The sequence below is a fragment of the Mastigoproctus giganteus genome, chromosome 2, assembly GCF_048544385.1.
Source record: "Mastigoproctus giganteus isolate SK-2022 chromosome 2, ASM4854438v1, whole genome shotgun sequence".
Lineage (NCBI taxonomy): Eukaryota > Metazoa > Arthropoda > Arachnida > Uropygi > Thelyphonidae > Mastigoproctus > Mastigoproctus giganteus.
Genome location: NC_143576.1, coordinates 161,396,759 through 161,416,327, shown reverse-complemented (window position 1 = coordinate 161,416,327; position 19,569 = coordinate 161,396,759). Strand labels below are relative to the sequence as shown.

Sequence of the window (19,569 nt, the reverse complement as noted above, 5' to 3'; positions counted from 1 at the left end):
CCCACGAAACTAAGAGTGACTGAAGACATTATGTCAAATATGCTATGGCATAAAAGTAAACTTTAAAAGATAGAATTTTGATAAAAACATGCCGCCAAAATAAAACCAATTTACGTAAATTTCCTTCTTTAAGTGTACTAAACTTTTCGACTCTTACCTTGATCACAGGTTGGGAAAATCTGACACGGTGTGTGTGTGCGCACGCGCGCGCGCACGCACGCACGCACGCACGCTACAATACTAATAGGAGATTAATTGTCATTGTGCATGCGTGCAAACGACCACGAATCGGAATTGAGGTACGGTGGTAGAACGTTAATAGAATTACTGTGTAACCTCATTTCCAGGGTTTTAGCAATTAAAAATTTAGTGTAATTATGTAATTCTTGTATATATTAATTACGCCCAAACATAATTACACTAAATTTTTTATTGCTAAAACCCTGGAAATGAGGTTACACAGTAATTTTATTAATATTCAACAGCTGTACCTCAATTCTGATTCATGGTCGTTTGCACGCATGCACAATGACAATTAATCTCCTATTAGTATTGTAGCGCGCGTGCACACACCTCATGTCAGTTTTCCGAACCTGTGATCAAGATAAGAGTCGAAAAGCTTAGTCCACCCAAGGGAGGAAATTTACGTAGATTGGTTTTATTTTTTCACCATAGTATATTTGATATAGTCTTTAGTCACTCTGAGTTTCGTGGGGGGTTTGATATGCCTGGGGTCGAGTTGGGGCCTTTGGCTGTGATCCCAGGAATGTCGATCCATCCATGAGTGAAGAGTGGGGAACACATTTAAATTTTAAGTTGTTTTTTAATCAATACTATTTGGAGGGTATGGTGCAGAAGACATCCTATGAAGCTATGAGGTAATCTCTTATGTTTTTAAATATTGAGTGCTTATATACAGAGTCCAGTCATGATATTATGACCACCCCCAATGCAAACATCACACACACCGCAAACATATAAGGCTTGATGTTTGGTATCCGTGAACACAGTAACAGCCTCTGTCATGGGCAAAGCATGCGACCTATCAGACCTAGAAAAGGGCATGATCGTCGGCTATCGGGCCAAGGGTGCCGGCATTTCCGAAACAGCGGGCTTTTTGAAATGCTCACTTGCTGTAGTGGTGAAAGTGGTTCAAGACTGGATGAACAGGAAAGTTTTGATGACCCGACGTGCCAATTGTTGAGCCCCATTCGCCTTTGATCCCAGAGGTGAACGTCGGCTGGAACGGTTGATCAGGACTGATCAGTGTGCTACTGTTGCTCAACTGGCCGTCCAAATGAACCGTGTGGCCTACCAGAAAGGTCTCCAACACAACAGTGCAGCGAACCTTGTTGCGCATTGGTCTCCAGAGCAGACACTTGGTGACGGCACCCATGCTGATGGCCGTTCATCACAAACAATGCTGTCAGTTTGCACAGCACCGACACTGGAACCCGGTCGAGTGGCCTTCTCCGATGAGTCACAGTTTCTGCTCCACCGAGTGGATGGACAGTTGCGTATTAGGCTTGAAACTGCCAAGAACAGACATGGACATGTATGTATATGTAAGTGCAGCACCTAGAACATTTGTTCAACTCTGCCTCATATCTCTGTGAAGAACAGTATCACTACAAATGGGCCAGATATGTGTGTGACGTAGGTTTGTGAGTATTCTGTTGTTATGTTCTGGCTGCTTGGCTACCCAGAAGCATCAGTCACCTGGACAGATGATTCTGGGTACTCGTCTGGCCCACCTAGTGTTGCCAGAAGGTGGGTCAGCCTCCTCTGGGAAGGCTTCCTCATTGGGGGGGGGGGGGGGGAATACAGGAAAAAAGAAAGGGGGAAATAATAAAAACAACCACCTGTGGTGCAGTTAGGAAAAAATAAATAAATAATAAGTTTAAATTAAGCTGCACTAGAGTGGGAACTCAAGGCAGAGCACATGAAGAACAAATTAAATAATAATAATAATTAATTTATTAACATAAAAATAACATTAAATTTAAGATAAAATAAAATGAAAATAAATAAACTAGTTGCACTAGTGGGAACTCCAGGCAGAGCACATAAAAAAAGAAGAAGAAAAAAGGTGGTGGCCTGTGAATATGGATCCCTTAAGTCACTGAAGAGGTATTGTTAGGTGCAGTAACAACAATGTAGCTCTGCTTCCTGTGCTCAAAGACTTGGGATGCATAAGATTGGAATGCCTTTAGATTGTCAGGTGTTTGAAGTAGGGGCTCTAGTTGCTGTTCCGAGATACCTGGCATAGCCTGCAGGAAGGTCCTTCTTAAGTCATCGTACAACCTGCAACATTCGAAAAGAAGATGTTTCCAGTTCTTTGTCTGCCGCAGATCCAGCGATCTGTTGATAGCAAACCCAGTAGATGTAACTTTTTGTTGAGGGACCTGTGTCCAGTAACCAAGCAGGAGGATTCCGAGGTGAGGGAAAGCCGGGTCTTTACCGTTTTCGAGGTTGTGAAAGTGACATCAGGGAGGAATTTTCTGGTAACGGAGCTTGTGTAGGAGGTATTCCATCTAGCCTGCCAAATGTTGACGAGTTCATTATAACAGCAAGCTCTTTCTGCTTTGGGGTCAGAACGCAAAGCCCAAGAATAGACATAGTGCATAGTGTTAAGGTCGGGCGCCACCTGTGGTTTCCCACATCTGTGCCACATGTACACTGTAAAGAAATACAGAACACTGTAAATGCCAGAAAAAGTGTAGTGTGTTGAATGTGTAGTATTGTGCTGGGTTTGTGTCCTGGCATTTGGCCGCTGGATCCCTGATGGGACCCCACGTTGTCCGCACACATCACTAGGAGGTAGCCAGGCTGCCCATTATTCTCTGGCAGGTCTCCGTCAGGGTCGCCTGAGTTTCCTGAACGGAGACCAATGAAAAAAAATATAATAATAATAAAAAATATGTATATAATGAAATAAATAAAAAAAAAATTAAATAAAAATAAATTAAATAATAAAAATAAAAATTAAAATATATTAAATAATAAAAATAAATAAATAATAATAAAAATTAAAATTAAAATATATTAAATAATAATAAAAAATAAAATAAATAAAAAATAAGGTAGAGTGCGGCAGTACAGGGTGTACGGAAGAAGATGGGGGATGAAAGTAAGAGTAAGGGGGTGTAGGTGAGGGCATCCCCTAAATTGACAGTGGTGTGTATGCCCCACCAGGAGAAAAGGGGGGGGGATAACTCCAGAAGGGTAGAAAAGCCACTCAGCGAGAGTGCTGAGTGTGACTTATATTTTGCGGTGGAGTGGTTAAGACCACTGGAGCCTACTCAACCATGTGGAAAGTTAGCAGTTAATCCTACCCTGGATGTTCCAGGGTTAGCAAGTCGATGCTGGTAAAATGGTCAGGTACAGATTTTTTATTTCAAGTTTTAGCAAGTCCCTTACAGGTTTGTATCCCTAGCTTAAGTTGGTTGTAGAGTCCTGCACCTAGAAAAGAGGTTCTATGCATACTCAGTTAATAATTTGTAGTATTGTTTGTCAGAAATTAACAGGTGCTCCTGTCCTTGAGGTATGCATTGGAGTCTGGTGTACAGTGTTCCTCAAAGATCGTCATAAATTGGGCAGTTATAAAGAAGATGATCCCAATCTTCAATTTCTCCACATGTACAGTAAGGGTTATTGATGATTCCCAAGGTAGTCAACTTATGATTTATAGAGCCATGTCCAGTTATAATATATGTACAGTAGAGGCTAGGAGAGAACCAAGGCAGCGACTTTGGATAAACTAGTTTGACATCCGGGATGAATTTCTTAGTTATTAGGCCCTTGTCCGTCTCCTCCCATCTCCGGTTGTCTATGCCCGAGAATAGACAATCGGACGTGATTGTTGACAAAAGGCAGGCTGGTGGGGACGGTGTTATGGTCTGGGGAATGTTTTAATGGCATGGGTCCGCTGATACCTCTAGAGGGCACTCTGAATGCAAATTTTTACCTATCGATCGTCGCCGATCTGGTACACCTGTACATGTTGGCCATGTTTCCTTTGGGCAATGGTAGCTATCAGCAAGACAGTGCACAATGCCATGTCACCAGAATTGTCGATGAGTTATTTAAGGAGCAAGATGAAGACTTCAAACTACTCCCTTGGCCACTGAATCCCCCGGATCTTAACCCAATTGAAAATCTATGGGACCACCTCGATCGACATATCAGACAGATGGATCCTCCACCAAGGAAACTACAGGAACTGTGGGGTGCACTGCAGTCTGCATGGTCACAGATACCCGTAGCAACCTTCCGCAGTCTTATTGAGTCCCTCCCATGGTGACTGGCTGCGGTGCATGTTGCGATAGGCGCATATTCTGGATACTAGGTAGGTGTTCATAATAATGTGACCGGACCCTGTACAGCAATACTCTATTTTGGAAACAGCATTTCTCAGTTTGGCAATTGAGGTAATTTCTTAAATTTTTGAATATTGATAAAACAGGATTAATTGAGCCTTTTTAGCTCTTTGTTATATATTAATAGCACTCAGTGTGTGATATTTACATACAAAAAAAAAAATCACCTCACAACAGACTGGATAAATGAAGGATTTTCTATGTCCACAAATCTCCTTTACAAAATTAAATTGTTTAAAGGACACACAAGGTCAACAGCATGGTGCAGATCTGAAACCACTTCCAGGTGATAGAGGATATCTTCAAATTTGATTCACTAACTGGAATATTGCACTCTGCCCTAGATGGCACCATAATCAAACAAACTGTAATCATAGCAGAATTTATGAACCCTGAGAAGGTACAGTGTGTATTTTTGTTCAAAAAGCTGCAGTCCCACTGCTGCTATGCGTAAATTTTGAACATGGTTTAAAAAGAAGCCACTGAGTATACCTACAATTCTGCAATAGAACAGTATGGTGCAGATCTGAAACCATTTCTAGGTGATAGAGGATATCTTCAAATTTTATTCACTAACTGAAATATTGCACTTGTTTGATGAACTATTGCGCTCCGCACTAGATGGCACCATAATCAAACAAACTGTAATCATATCAGAATTTACCAACCCTGAGAAGGTGTATATTTTTATTCAAAAAGCTGCAGTCTGCCACTGCTGCTATGCGTATTTGAACATGGTTTAAAAAGAAGCCACTGAGTATACCTATAATTCTGCAATAGTACGGAAAATCCATAAAGGACACTTGTTTGTGCAGTCATCTTGGCAAGTATGATGGCCAAAAAAAATTCAATGAGGGCACAATGGATCTGGTTCAAGAAAGTTTTATGCAAAGCCCAGGAAAATCCATACGACATGCCAGTTATAAGCTTAACAAGGTCAACAGTATGTGATATGTTATATCTCTATCTAAGGATGAAACCATACAAGTTACAACTCTTATAGAAGCCATGATTACAGTTTTTTTGATTATACTGCCATCTACTGCAGCATTAACATTTTCCTATTCGTGCATAAAAACTTGACGGTATCCTTTATCACGTGGAAGTAGTTTTAGATTTGTATCGTGTACCCTATTCATGCAATAATGATTTAAGTTTGTAGATACTCCGTACATTCAATATTCCAGTATATCAAAAAAAAATACTATGTGATGCGTAACATTACTTTCATAACTGCATTAGCAATGGCAGTATCCAGCTTTTTAACTGAGAGACAATGAAAATTTTCCCTTGCCATCACATGCCACTTTCACCCAGCTGTGAGAAAAGGTGGGTTGGTTTAAGTATGAGTTGTGTTCATTTAATTCACAGACTGATGCAAGATTTTATGTTTACTGTGCAAACTTTTCATAACTGATGCTAGAGGCACTCTCCCTGATAGCTATTGAGCAGACTGTGTGTGCATGCCAGTACTTCTGTGAAGGGTTTTTTTAGCTGTGTGTCACTGACAATTGTTTGAAGCAAGTATCGTGTTGGATGTGCAGATTGAACAGCAATATGTGATTCGTTTTTGTGTCAGACAGGGCTTAAATGTATTGGACACAGTTAAAGAGATGAATGAAGCATATGGTAATGAGTGTCTTGATACGATGGTCATGTTTAAATGACACAAGCGATGTCAGTGAAGTTCATGAGTCTGTTGGAGATGACCCAAGACCTAGTCAGCCTTCTACCTCAACTCCTGGGCAAATCACAAAAGCCCAGGAAACCTTGGATGAAGACAGGCGAATTAGCTGTTAGAATATCCATTTCATATGGTAGTGCTCACAATATTGTGAATGATTAACTGAATATGTCGTGAATCTGCCCGCTGGATTCCATAGTTTATGGAAAAGTGGCCCCCAGCATTTTGCCTCGCACATTTCACCCCCGGAACATTTTGCCCCCAGTAGAAAATGAGTAGACCCCTAAATTTAACTCTAAAAGTCCAGCTACAGGACCAAAAGAAATAACCGGTCCATATTTATTAAACAGTTTAGACCTTCAAAAATCTAATTTTATGCCAATCCACGTAATGGTTTCCTTGCTGCCAGAGGTATGGTGTTTGAAGACAAGTCTTGAGCGCTCATTGTTGAGACCACACGGTCTGAACACTACGGTTCTGACAGTGGGAAAGATGTCCCACCTGTTTTGCAAAATTGATATTGTCATCCTCAAGAATTATTAGCAAGTTGGACTAGGAGAGTTGGAAAAGAAGCTTCCTATATCTAAAATAAAGGTAATCCCTGTTGATTTATAATATAATAGAATACAGCTAGGCCTCGCATAATGCAAGTTCGATTGACGCGATATTCAGTTAACGCTATTTGAAAAATGATACCACTTTTCACTTTACACGATGCAAATTTCCAGTTTACGCAATCTCTCTTTTTTTATGCGATAGTTGAAAAAGATTTGAATTGCGCATTAAGCTTACCGCGAGTCGTACAGTCAATAAAAACATTTGCCTGCTGCCCGTCTCGGTGTGTTCCATCAACCATCGGAAGAAGAAGACGTGTTTGTCTCCTGCTAATAAAGTCAATGCAGACTTGCATTTAAAAATTAAAATTTTTAAATGAGCCAGATGGAAATGTTACCGCGAAGGAGATAACGGTAAAAGAATTAGATGAAATCTTTCGTATCGCACAAAACCTCAAACAAAAGGTTCGATGTTCTCTGCGATATTTATTTCGCCAGGGCCCAGAGAAGATTGTTGTCAGCTACCGGAAATTGATTGATGAAAAGAAAAAGTCAGCACTGTTCAAATATTTCCACAACAGTAATTTCTTCATTGTGTATTTTATGTCAGAGGTTCCCAAAGTTTCTCGGTTCACGGTGCCGTCAATGTCTCAGTAATTTTTTCAAGGCGCACCCAGACCAAAAGAAATACCTAACAGTTTCGTTTAGTAGTTTGCGCGGTGTCTGACAGATGTCAAGTATCGCTGTTTCCCTCGAAAATTTAAAATATTCCGCGGTGCACAGTTTAAGAACCGATGTTTTATGCAATAAACATTTAATTCCATAATTATTTTCATTATCTTTTACATTATATACAGTTAAAAAGTTAAAAGATATTTTTAAAATTCTTTATGGACATTCCAGAAGGTCAAGGACCAATTATAATTTTTCCTATTGGTTATGATATTAGATTAACGAGTTTCCGTTTTGCGCAATGCGCTCGCGGGACGAATTAATCGCATTAATTGAAGCTAGCCTGTATAGGAATTATCGAGCACTTAATAGCTCTCAATTATCAAATCTATTAAACAGCTTTTAATGTATGATTCTCAGGACGAACTGCTCCCGGGTCGCATGCTTATTTTTTCCACTAGTAACAATCTTCAGTTATTGGCGCGTAGCCAGGAGTGGTTTTCTGATGGAACAAGAAGTATGCTGCAGTTTCTGCTAGAATAAAAAGAATAGTCCAAGATTTTCAAAATCGTAATGTGATTGATTACCTTAGAGGCATTGCATACAACTTCGAGTTTTAAACAATAATAATGTGCATTTATTCTATGATTAATTACCTTTGATTTGATTACCTTTGATTGATTCATTCTATTAAAACAAAATAAATTAGAATTAATAAAAAATTAGGTGTATTATTTACATTTCTATAGCCTATTCATTATCTACTGGGGGCGAAATGTGGGAAACGAAATGTGGGGAGTGAAATGCGGGGGGGCAACTTTTCCGGATCCTGGATTCCACACAGTTTTACTCCAGAACAAAAAACAGCAAAGGGTAGACTTGTGCAAAGAAATTATTGATTTTTCTGAAGCACAGGGTCAAAACTTCTTAAATCAAATAGTGACTTTTGATGAAACTTGGATTTTTCACTATGATAGAAAGTCACACAGTTGAGTGAGTGAAAGCATACTGATTCACCAAGACCTAAGAAATTTTGAGCTTCTCATTCGGCTGATAAACAAATGGTTCTTGTGTTGTTTGACATAAAAGGCATTCTTCTTACACATTTTGTGCCTCGTGGAACAACTGTGAATAAGAAAGCATACTCTGAGGTTCTCAGAGTCAAACTTCCCTGCACCATTCATGAGAAACATCAAGAACTTTCCTGTGTGAAGTGGTTTCTCTATCAAGACAACCCAGTGATGCTGCCATAGTTGCCAAGGTTCTACCACCTGCCCTCTTATTCACTGAACTTAGCCCGATGTGATTTCTTCCTGTTTCTACAGCTGAAGAAAGATCTGAAAGGCAAACTTTTCACATCTGACAACAATGCTCACAGAGTCACAATGGAAACACTTTGCAGTCTTTTGAAAAATAGCTTGCAAGAAGCATTTAATGCATGGGTATGATGGTAGTGAAAGCATGTAAAGTTCAAGGAAGAGTGTTTCAAGAAGGAGAAATCCACAGAAGGTTCAGATGATGACAATTGAGATAAGATCTTGATAAGATATTTGCAGACTGATACAAGAACACTTGTATCGGTCTGCGAATTAAATTATCACTTTTCGTAGCTACATTGCAAAGTTTATTCATGTATACAGATTTTCTCTTGGAATACTGGTTAAATTTTTTAAGAAATGAAATTTCTTAAAAAATGCACATACAATCCTCTTGCTGTTTGCAAGAGGATTGTATGCAGAAATTTCAAAAGGTAGGAGTTTTGACCCATTAAAGGGAAGATGTATCCTATCACATCATAAAATGGATTTAGTGTTTTAATTATCCATATTGAAAATGAAGTTGCCAAATTGAAATGTTCTAAACAAAGTATTTATATTCCTTTTGAATTAAAGTTATTTATGTGTTTACTAAAAATTGTGTTGTTTATTAAAAGTTAATTAATTGAAACATATTTTCAGTGATAATCGATTAAAGAATTCTGAGTGACAAACCAATTACGGTAAATTTCATTTTTTTTTTTTTTTTTTTTTTTTTCCGAATATTAAAACTGGCTGCATAGACCTCTGCAAAGCGAACACTTCCCTATAGTGGACCCTTTCTTCTGACCCAGTGGTGTCCACTTTAGAGAGTGGTTTCACTGTTATAATATTTAATAAATATTAATATATAATTAATATTGATATAATATTAATTATATGTCTGTAATATCTGTACACTGCCATATATTTCATATATATATATATATATCTTCTCTTCAAGGTCTGTGTTCAATAAAAATATTGATTTCAGTAAAATCAATATTTTTATTGAAATCATTGTCTTTAAGAAAACTTTAATGCAAATTTAAAGATTCAATGCCAAGTTGCAGATATAATTTAGTTATTATAATTAAGCTTGATTTTTCCTAAGGTTTCTAACATACAGCCCTGCTCGCCGCATAACAGCAGAAGAGGCTATCAAACATGATTTTTTTAAGGAACGACCGCTTCCTGTTCCATCAGAAATGTTTCCTACATGGCCTGCCAAGAGTGAACAAGTTCATCGGAAAGCGCAAAGCCCTAAACCTCCTTCTGGTGGTAAACAGTATGCCCGACAGTTGGTAAGTTGACGTATTTGTTGGTAGTATTAGTATATTCTTCTATTATGTGTATTACATAAACTCTTTTATTGAGAAGAGGTGTTTGCACATGTAACCTATACATGTGCAAACACTTTTTTTTTTAAAGAAAACTCTCTACTCAAATTGGATTGTTATGTGAAAAGAAATATTTCATTTTGAAATATTTTAAACACTTATAACCTTTCTTCAAGCATGTAAGACAAAAAATATCCTAGTGTTCTTAACCCATCAAGATTCTGTCCAACTTTTGGGGACATTTTGAAGTTTTCACTGACAGCAGTTAAATCTTTTTATATGCTTTGATGCTGCCCAGAACTGGAGTCAGTGGTCATAGTCATATTTTTTATAACTTATAACATTGGTTTTATAATTCAGAAATGCAAATTTTACTTTAACAGAGGGGAAATCACTGCGAAACTTTTCAGAGGAAGTCCTGTCATTCAGTTGTATTCTAAAATCCACTTCGGGAAGGGTTCTAGAAGACGTGTGATGTGTCTTTTACAACTATTGTTGTCTCTAGTAGTGTTCCAGAGAAGTTTTCCAGAAGATGTGTGATGTGTCTTTTTCAACTACTGTTGTCTCCAGTTGCTCTTTGTGTTATCTCCTGAAACTACTTTCAGAATCTTTTTTTTTTTTTTTTTTATGGACCCAGGCCCTCTTGATTAGCATAATTGCTGTGATCACTGTTCTTCCACACTGTGAGAAAAGGTCTATACTTGATTTGTTTAAAGATAGAGGAATTTTTATTACTTCCCCCCTCCCTGCATGGCAGCCAAGTTTTTTCTCATGAAAATTGTTTCCTTTCCACGAGTAAAAAAACCAACCATAGAATACATATAATTTATGTTATAATTTATGTTTATATAATAAAGTTAATATTTTAACTTTATTTTTATAAAAGTAGTAACTGGACAAACAACTTTTAATTTTCTTCCTCTTCATCGCTGCTACGCACAATCTCTTCTGCAGCATTTAGATTTCGTGTACCTTCTGCTCTCTTTAAAAGTAACAAACTGCACTCTTCGAAGTTGCAATTATTTTTATGGTCTCAAACAAGCACAAGCTCAATAGCACAGAACCTAACCCAGGGATCTCCGAACAAAATGCAGTGGACCCTCACTTTAAATGATATGTGAAAATCAGAAAAATACTTTCCAATTAGCAAAATAAAAATAAATTTACACTTACATACATAGCTTAATTAATACATACTGTAATATATAATATAGTATAATATATTATATAGTAATATAGTATGTAATATATACATACTAATTGATATTTCTGTTCATTGACTTTTTTTTTTTGTTGTAAAATTTAAAACAGTAAAAATAATAAGCAATTAATAACAAAGAATATGGCATGCACAAGTTGCAACAAACACGATACGGAGTAATGAGTTTCTGAAAATGTATTTGTTTTTTATATGATTGAAGATTTCATGGAAGGGGAAACACATTTCACCATAATAATGTGAAAACCCACAGAATTCCAGCTATCAGTACTATAGAATATGCAAGAAGATAGAGTTTACTACCCATTTATAACTGATTACACTAACAAAAAAGACCAATAAACCAGAAATTGCAAATTGTTTTTATCGTTTTATGGTAGTGACCTCCATAAATGTGCTTTAGAAAAATATCACGAAGGCAATAATAACTAGCGAGTCAACAGCAGGGATTCATAAAAGGGAATGGAAATGTTGAAAATCACATCTAACATAATAGCAGAGTTTTCCTAGCACAAAAGCTCAAAAATACCGTGTTAGAGCAAAACCTTGTTGTAGAATTTCCGTGTTATACAGGGGTTGCCTGTACTAATATATTAATGCCTTAGTCACCATTTATTCTAAACAACCCAATTCACCTTATGGTCCAGAGAAAGTTTATCTGTAGCTCAGCTCACATTCTCACAGGTAATGATGATGATGTGAGTTTTATTCTTAATGAATACTATTTTGTTAAAAAGTGAAAGTCAGAGGTCAGCCAGAGTCTCTGAGAGGCTTGCTTTGCCTATAGGACTTTATAATGAATTCCATATTTCTTGTAACTTTGCACCATATGGCTAGTACTAAACACTTAATTTTAGACAATTCATTTAGCTGAATACAATTTTTAAAAATAACCCAGTTAAAATTTTTGTCCATGTGTATTTGATGGCAAAAAAATTTTCACTAGTATCACCTATTTACTTTTTAACTTCTAAAGATAGACTGGTATTTCATTACGATTTGTTAAAAAAAAAAAAAAAAAAAATTATTTGGTGCTATTATGAAGAAGTTATTTTATTTCTGTGCTTCTTATACAGGTGATGGACAGAATAATGGAAACACCTTCCAGAAGTCAATCAGTATGGTGTTAAGCCACCATGTCAGCCAGGACAGTGCTGATATAGTGGGGCATGAAATCCACAAACTGATCTGACCATTTGAATTTTAGGTTTGTCAGTGACTTAGACTATATTTGTGACCCAAGTCAATGATGTGTATTATTTCCATTGTGTATTGTGCCCGTGCAGGTCTGTGTGTTCACAAGCCAATTTGCATATTGTGTGGGCTTAAAAACCTGGAATAACTCATGGGGGTCCGCTTATCTGCCTGAGATCGGCTAACTACTCCCATGATTGAAGTGCCTTTTAGCAATTCCTCTAGTCTATGACAGGATTTGAACCCTGACTTCTCCAAGTAAGTGACAAGTGGACAAACGAATATACTGTTCGTGACGATTTATCAATAAAGGAAGTTGCCAATTATTCCTTCCTTTATTGATAAATATTTATCAATAAAGGAAGTTGCCGATTTATCAATAAAGGAAGTTGCCAGGTTGGATAGTAGAGGTTTACACCGAAGAAAAAGACTAGAAACTCCCGTGAATGGGTAACCTTGTCCTCGTGGCCTCAAACCTCTACTTGATAATATAGGTCCTGTGAGATGTAGAGGTGTCATCCTGGAAGACACCTCGTGGATGGGTAGAAATGCTGCAGCATGTGGTATAGATAATTCCTCAAAATGCTAATGTAACTCATATCAGTAACATAACTAACTCCTGTAACGATGAGATGTGTTTCCCCATCATTACAGATGTGGCAAAACCCTTTATTGCTGGATGCAGATGCTCTATAACATTCATTTCCTTTGACTGTCACCTTAGATATACGTCATTTTATTATGAAAAGAGTGAAGAACAACTCGCCGTATTGGCAGGTATTACAAGTAATTTGTGCACAGCAACCTGACCATGGTGTCCAAATCGAGGTAGGAATTTCTTGGAATCAGGTCACTTGCAACTCATGTTTAATTTTGCGCATGCTTCTCTCAATGCTACACTACACTACACTACACATACTATACTTGACAACAGACATCCCTGTTGTTGAGTGTGCATTGTCAGTTGTTGTTGTGGTTTATGATGATGATGATGATGTCTGCCCATCTTTGACCCATGCCAACATCACCCTCAGAACAATTTGTCATGACATGTTTTTGAATTCTGCTGTTTCCATTGCAGATTTTCTTGCAGCTCGGCTCAAATGATTACACCCTATTCAATTCAAAGTTGCTGAGGTCTGCTCATGCAGCCCTGCCCACTAATAATATTGGCCTTGGCAGGCTCCTTTTGTAACCATAACCAGAGAATTGCTTGGTAAAGTGACTTGCATGTGGCATCCCCTAGCTTTGCACTTATAACTGTTATAGAGACCTGGTATTTGTGTTTCCATTATTCTGTCTACCACCAGTACTGTTTGTGACAAGAAACATAAAAGTTAATCAGAAATATTTGTAATATTAAATTATTCTTAATTACTAAATAGAAATGTTAAGATTAATTACAATTAATTGTAATTTTAGTTGTAATTTTTGTAATTTTAATTGTATTTAATTCAATTTGTAATTGTAATTTTAGTGAAAATACAGTAGTGGTTTTGGCCCTGCGCCTAACTTGTCACATCCTCAGCAACATGTTGTATGTGACTTGTCCTCTGTTGTTGGAAGAATGAATAAAATTTAAAAATTGATTGATGGATATAAGAATAGAAAAAAAGATTTAAATATGCAGGGTAAGTCAGAATTATGTATAAACTCTTTAAATAGTTTAAATAGAATGGAAAATAATTGACTAAAATTTGAAGAAAAGAAGTGCATTTTGAAAAGTAAAACATTAAAGAAAATCAGCACATATGAAAATATCAATATTGGACAAAGGTACCAGTGCATATAACAGTAATCCCCCCCCCCTCCATTTAGTTTGAAGAATTTCTTTATTAATATTCATAACATTAATAAAGAAAGTTTTGGGGAAAAGGACATTTAGCAGTACTGAAAACATCCAAGCTATTTAAAAGTGAATACAGCCAATAACCAAAGAAGTCAAAAAGACTGTTTTTAAGTCATTTGAATATTATGATCCTTTTGAAAGACAAAATTCGAGATTTTCATACCTCAGCTATTGCATGTGATTCAGAAAGAAAATAATCATAATTTGGTGAATGATACCGTTAGAAGAGCAGTGAAGCTGATAATTTGAATCCTTGTGACGGGGTTTGCTGATTCAGCAACAAGTCTCACTTCTCTAAAGAAAGGTGTAACTTGCCAGAGATTGCTGTGTATGAGATTTTCCTCCTGTGGAGTAATCAAACCCTATAGGTTCAGTGATACTGTTACTGAATAGAGTTATCTTGAGTTATTGAATGATGCAGTTACTGCAATAAGAAACATTTTCTGGATACATTGGTGTAACTTAATAGGGTGGCACACTTACACATTTTAATTTTCATTTTGATGTCAGTGCCTATCTGGATAGTGAATATCCCCCAAGGTATGTGGACTTCGCTCAAACAGACTTGTTTACACAGCGATATCTGAAAGATAAAATGCACGTTGCTAGATTTGTAAGTGATAATGCAGCAGGAAGTGGGTAAAAATGATGATTCAGCAGGAAGCAGGTAAAATTACAGCTAATGTACAGTGTACGGCACTGTATGTCATAGACTGTTGAGAAACTATTCATGTATGCATGCTGGTAACGGATAATTTGAACATCTGATATAACTTCGTTATGCATCCATTTCTGTATATCTAATTATTTGAAAACCTTTTTTGGTTTGTTTTCTGAGTAAACTTGCTGAGGTACAACATATGAGGGAGCATCAAAAAGTTGGTACCCTGACCAATAAAACATCAGTAGGAAGATGCTGTTTTTAATATAAGTTGTCTACATATTCAATAACTAACATGTGTGAAATTTCATTCCCATAGGTGATTGTACACCAGAGGTGGAGCCTGGAATCTGAGGAAGGACGCTATGATTGACAAAGTGGAGTATCAAGCAGTGATCAAGTTCCTGCATTTACAGGGCAAGAAAGCTCAGGAAATTGACGAAGAAATGAAAGCTGAGTATGGGCAGAATTGTCCATCCTGTGACACTGTAAAGAAATGGGAGTTCCAGTGCAGTTGTACAAGTGTCTTTGATGAGCCAAAGAAGGAAGGCCATCCACAGACAGTGAGACGGTTGCAAAGGTTGAGCAGCTGATGCTGAGCGACAGATGTATGACAATTTATTTCATCACAAATACAGTGGGAATTAGTTATGGGTCTTGCCACGGCATTTTACATGACCATCTGCACGTATCTAAAGTCTCCACACGATGGGTTCCAAGATTGCTACGCCTTTGCGGAAGCAATATCGAATGCAATGTTCTCGCCAACTGTTGGATTTGTGCTACTGCAGCACCCACCCTATTCTCCTGACCCAGCACCATCAGACTTGTTTTGAGAAATGAAACCATTTCATGGACACCACTTTGATTTGTCTCAGGAAGTCATCAATGAAGTGGAATCGTGGTTTCAGGCAAAAAGTGCGGACTTCTATGATCAAGGCATTAAACAACTGATCCATAGATGGGATAAATTTGTTACTATACATGGAGAGTACATAGAAAAGGATTAAAGTTCCTGTGAAGTTTCACCTTTCTGGGGCTATTATTTCTATGTAAGGGTACAAACTTTTTGATAACCCCTTGTATCAAAGTGTTTATGTATAATTTTGACTCACCCTGTATCTGAATTAGTTTACAAGTAGTAAAAACAAGTACAGTTAGTCCCTGAGTTACATAACTTCAAAATTATGTAACTTTTTTTGGTAAAGTCGTAAAGATACTTTCTGTATAACGTTTTTAATTTTCGTTCCCATACAAACTATGTTGGATAATAACCTGCGGTGTGACTAGAATCTATAAAATAACTAGAGTGGCCTGGGCGACAATAACCATGTTTAAAGGATGGTTTCTAAATGTGTTTGTCCCTGAAGTTTAAAAATATTGCTTACAAATGTCAGTGCCTTTTAAGATATTAATGCTCCTTGACAGTCAGTGCCTTTTAAGATATTAATGCTCCTGGTCATCCTAAACATCTAGATGATCTGCATGACAACGTCAAGGTGGTATTCTTCCCTCCAAATACAACTGCTCTGATTCAACCAATGAATCAGAGAATTATTCGCGCATTCAAAGCTTATTACATACGGACAACATTTTCTGAGGCTATAAATGCAAGAGAAAATGGATCTGCTGCAATTTTGGAAGAAGTTTAACATCTTTGATGAAATATGCAGAGTTTGGAAAAACTTCTAAAACATTTCAAGCTTAAAAATGAAGGCTTCAACAAAGGTGATCTGAAGTCTACTGTTACCAAAGAAATTGTAAACTTAGTCCAGAAGTGGCAGCTGGTCCTAAAGGACGAAGATATAGATGAGTTTGTGGATGAACAAGGTTAAACAACAGAAGACCTAGCCCAGAGGAGCAAGGGAGAGCTGGATCCATTGAGGAATCAGAGCAACCCACGAAGCAGTTCAAATTAAAGGAAATGGCAAAAGCATTTCATAAAATTCAGGACGGTCTCTCTATGTTTAACGGAATAGATGAAAACACCGAACGTTTCTTGAAAATAGAAAGAAAATTTCAAGATGGCAAAATTTATGAAGGGAGAAAAAAAGCATACGAAACAGATGAAGATCAGAGTTCATATCACGTACTACCTCCCTAATGTGCCTTATTAATGCTTCAGGTTCATTTTAAGTTACCTTCAGTTCAACTCCTGAAGTGTATAGACTTTGATTCATTGTGTGGTTTAGACCAATTTTCTTAAATATTGATTCCCTTATTCGTACGCCTTCGGCATACAAAATACATATCCGTTTATACAGTACAATAATATGCGTTTCTTCCTTTTATGTTTTCTTTTCTTATGTGCCACTCCGGCTACTTCACCACTGTCCATAGATGAAGTTTTAATTGTTATGGTATATAACTATTTTTCTTCATTCTTCTGAGGACATTGTGTAATTTTGGCATATCAGGAATATAGTAGCAATATTTTATTAGTCATTCCTGAGTTACATAAAACTGAACTTACATAAGAAGTCCTGGAATGTATCTCTTACGTATTTCGGGGACGGACTGTAGTAGCAATAATCCTTAAAGGACATAAAGGTTATTGCAAGTGATGCATAGGATTATGATAAGTAAGAGAGCACTCTCATCTCTCTTTGTGGTTTTGTGGCTGAAAATACAAAAATGTAAGAGAGAGAGAGCATGAGAAAATCCTTGTATTTTTCATAATTTTGAAAAGGCCAAAATAACATTAGTTGCTTTGTAATTTCAGGAATATAGGGATCTTGGATTTCTAGTAAATCTGAGTAATTATTTAGTGAGAAGTACATTTCTATCTCTGACCGAATATCTAAGAGAGAATTGTGTTGTTAATGCATTTTAAGACATTTTTTAAAATATTTTGTTATTTTATTTTATTTTATTTTTTCAAATTCAATTTGTTCTCATTCAGGGAGAAGCTGATGATGAGGGACTGATAGCTTCTGGAGGATTTCACATGGCAGGCCACGAAGCTCATTCTTTCAGCCTTAAATTCTAGAAATTGGTAAGCTTTTCATTAATAATTCTGTGTTTCCCCAAAAAAAAATATCCTAGTTTGATATTAACTTAATTTATAAGTCAACCTACAGAAAAGATTGCATAGGCTGGTAAATGTAAACTGGTTTCTATTCTAATATGTTACCTTCCATAAGTATTTTATCTGATTTAAGAATATACTGATATCTGTTTTTAGAAAGATCATTCAAACTTTATTATTAGTAGTGGCAAATGATACAAGAAAGCAAGCTTATAAAGATCAACTAAAAAAAAAAAAAACTACCCACCTCACCCATCCATTTCCTCCAAGAATTTGCTTAGTTCTTCCTTGAGTTTATTGAAACTACCACATCCACAACAACAGATGGAAGTTTGTTCCAACGATCAACCACCCACTGACTCGAGGCAAACTTCTGCATATCTATCCTCCTTAGTTTGAATTTATGCCACCTTGTGTGCGCAGCCTTAGCAAGAGGAAGAATGTCATCAACATTGAGCTTAATCAATCCATTCGAAGCCTTAAACACCTCAATCAGATCTCACAGAGGCCTTTCTTGGTAAGGGCATCCTTTAGTTCCCTTCATCAATCTCGTTGCCCTTCTCTGCACATGTTCCAGCAGATCTATATCCTTCCTAAGATGAAGTTTCCAGACCTGTATACAGCATTCAAGGCCATGGTTAGACCACAGCTTAACCATGACCTTGTACAAAGAGATAATCACCTCCTTATTCCTGTTGGCAAAGTTCCTGTATATCATTGACAACATCCCATTAGTTGTCCTGGCAGCCTGTCTGCACTTCTCAGAGAACTTTAGTATTAGTAGTGGCAAATTATGCAAGAAAGCACACTTAAAGATCAACCAAAAATAAAAACAGAACTAATGACTTTAATGTCTGAATGCACATTTACCCCTAGGTCTTTTTCCTCTTCTGCTATGCTGAGTGTAGAACCACCCAGTTTGTAGATTAATCTGGAATTACTGCTACTTATATACAGTACCTAGCATTTGTCAATGTTAAACTTCAGCTGCCATTTCTCAATCTAGATCTAGACAAATTTTTCTAGATCTTGTTGCAGTACTTTACCCTGATTACTGTCATTAACTACCCTACTAACCTTTGTATCATCTGCAAACTTAGACATTAAGTGTGATATATCTTGAACAGTATCATCAATAAATATTGAAAATGTCAATAGGCCCAGCACCAATCCTTGGAGGTGGGGGAGGCTCCACTAATAACGTGGTCCACGAAGAGCAGTACCCATTGATAACCAATCTTTCTTCACTCACTGAACTATCCCTGTTTTCATAGAGTAACTTGCCTTAATGCCACATTGCTGTAGTTTTTACAGCAGTCTTTTATGTTCAACAGTATCAAAAAGCTTCCTGAAATCCCAGTGTGTGATATCAAAATTATTTTTTTCATCTAATTCCTTTGTTACTGCACCATAGTATTCAGTCAGATTGGTCAGAAAAGGTTGACTGTTAACAAATCCATGCTGTGACAGCACAGATTTGTTAACAGTCCTGCATTACTACTTTAACTAGGAACTCCTTCATTTTCCCTGGAAAAGAAGTTAAGCTCACAGGTCTGTAATTACTCATTTAACCTTTTGATTCCCCTTTGTGAATTGGGGATACATTCACACATCTCCAGTTCATAGGAACTGCTCCTGAATCCAAAGATATACTCTTATAATTATGACTAAGGATTTGCTTACTCCTTTGCATC

At 37.0% G+C, this 19,569-nt stretch overlaps 1 protein-coding gene across 1 annotated transcript in view; it reads left to right on the top strand.

The window, feature by feature from the left end:
* The window catches only part of Pitslre (cyclin dependent kinase 11B pitslre), a 233,911-nt gene that overhangs the window by 189,002 nt on the left and 25,340 nt on the right, over positions 1-19,569 (top strand). The window contains exons 16-17 of the mRNA XM_090389610.1: positions 9,699-9,888; positions 17,750-17,842. Of these exons, the coding sequence (XP_090245736.1) occupies positions 9,699-9,888; positions 17,750-17,836 (277 nt within the window). The 3' untranslated portion in view covers positions 17,837-17,842. The remainder of the gene's footprint in view (positions 1-9,698; positions 9,889-17,749; positions 17,843-19,569) is intronic.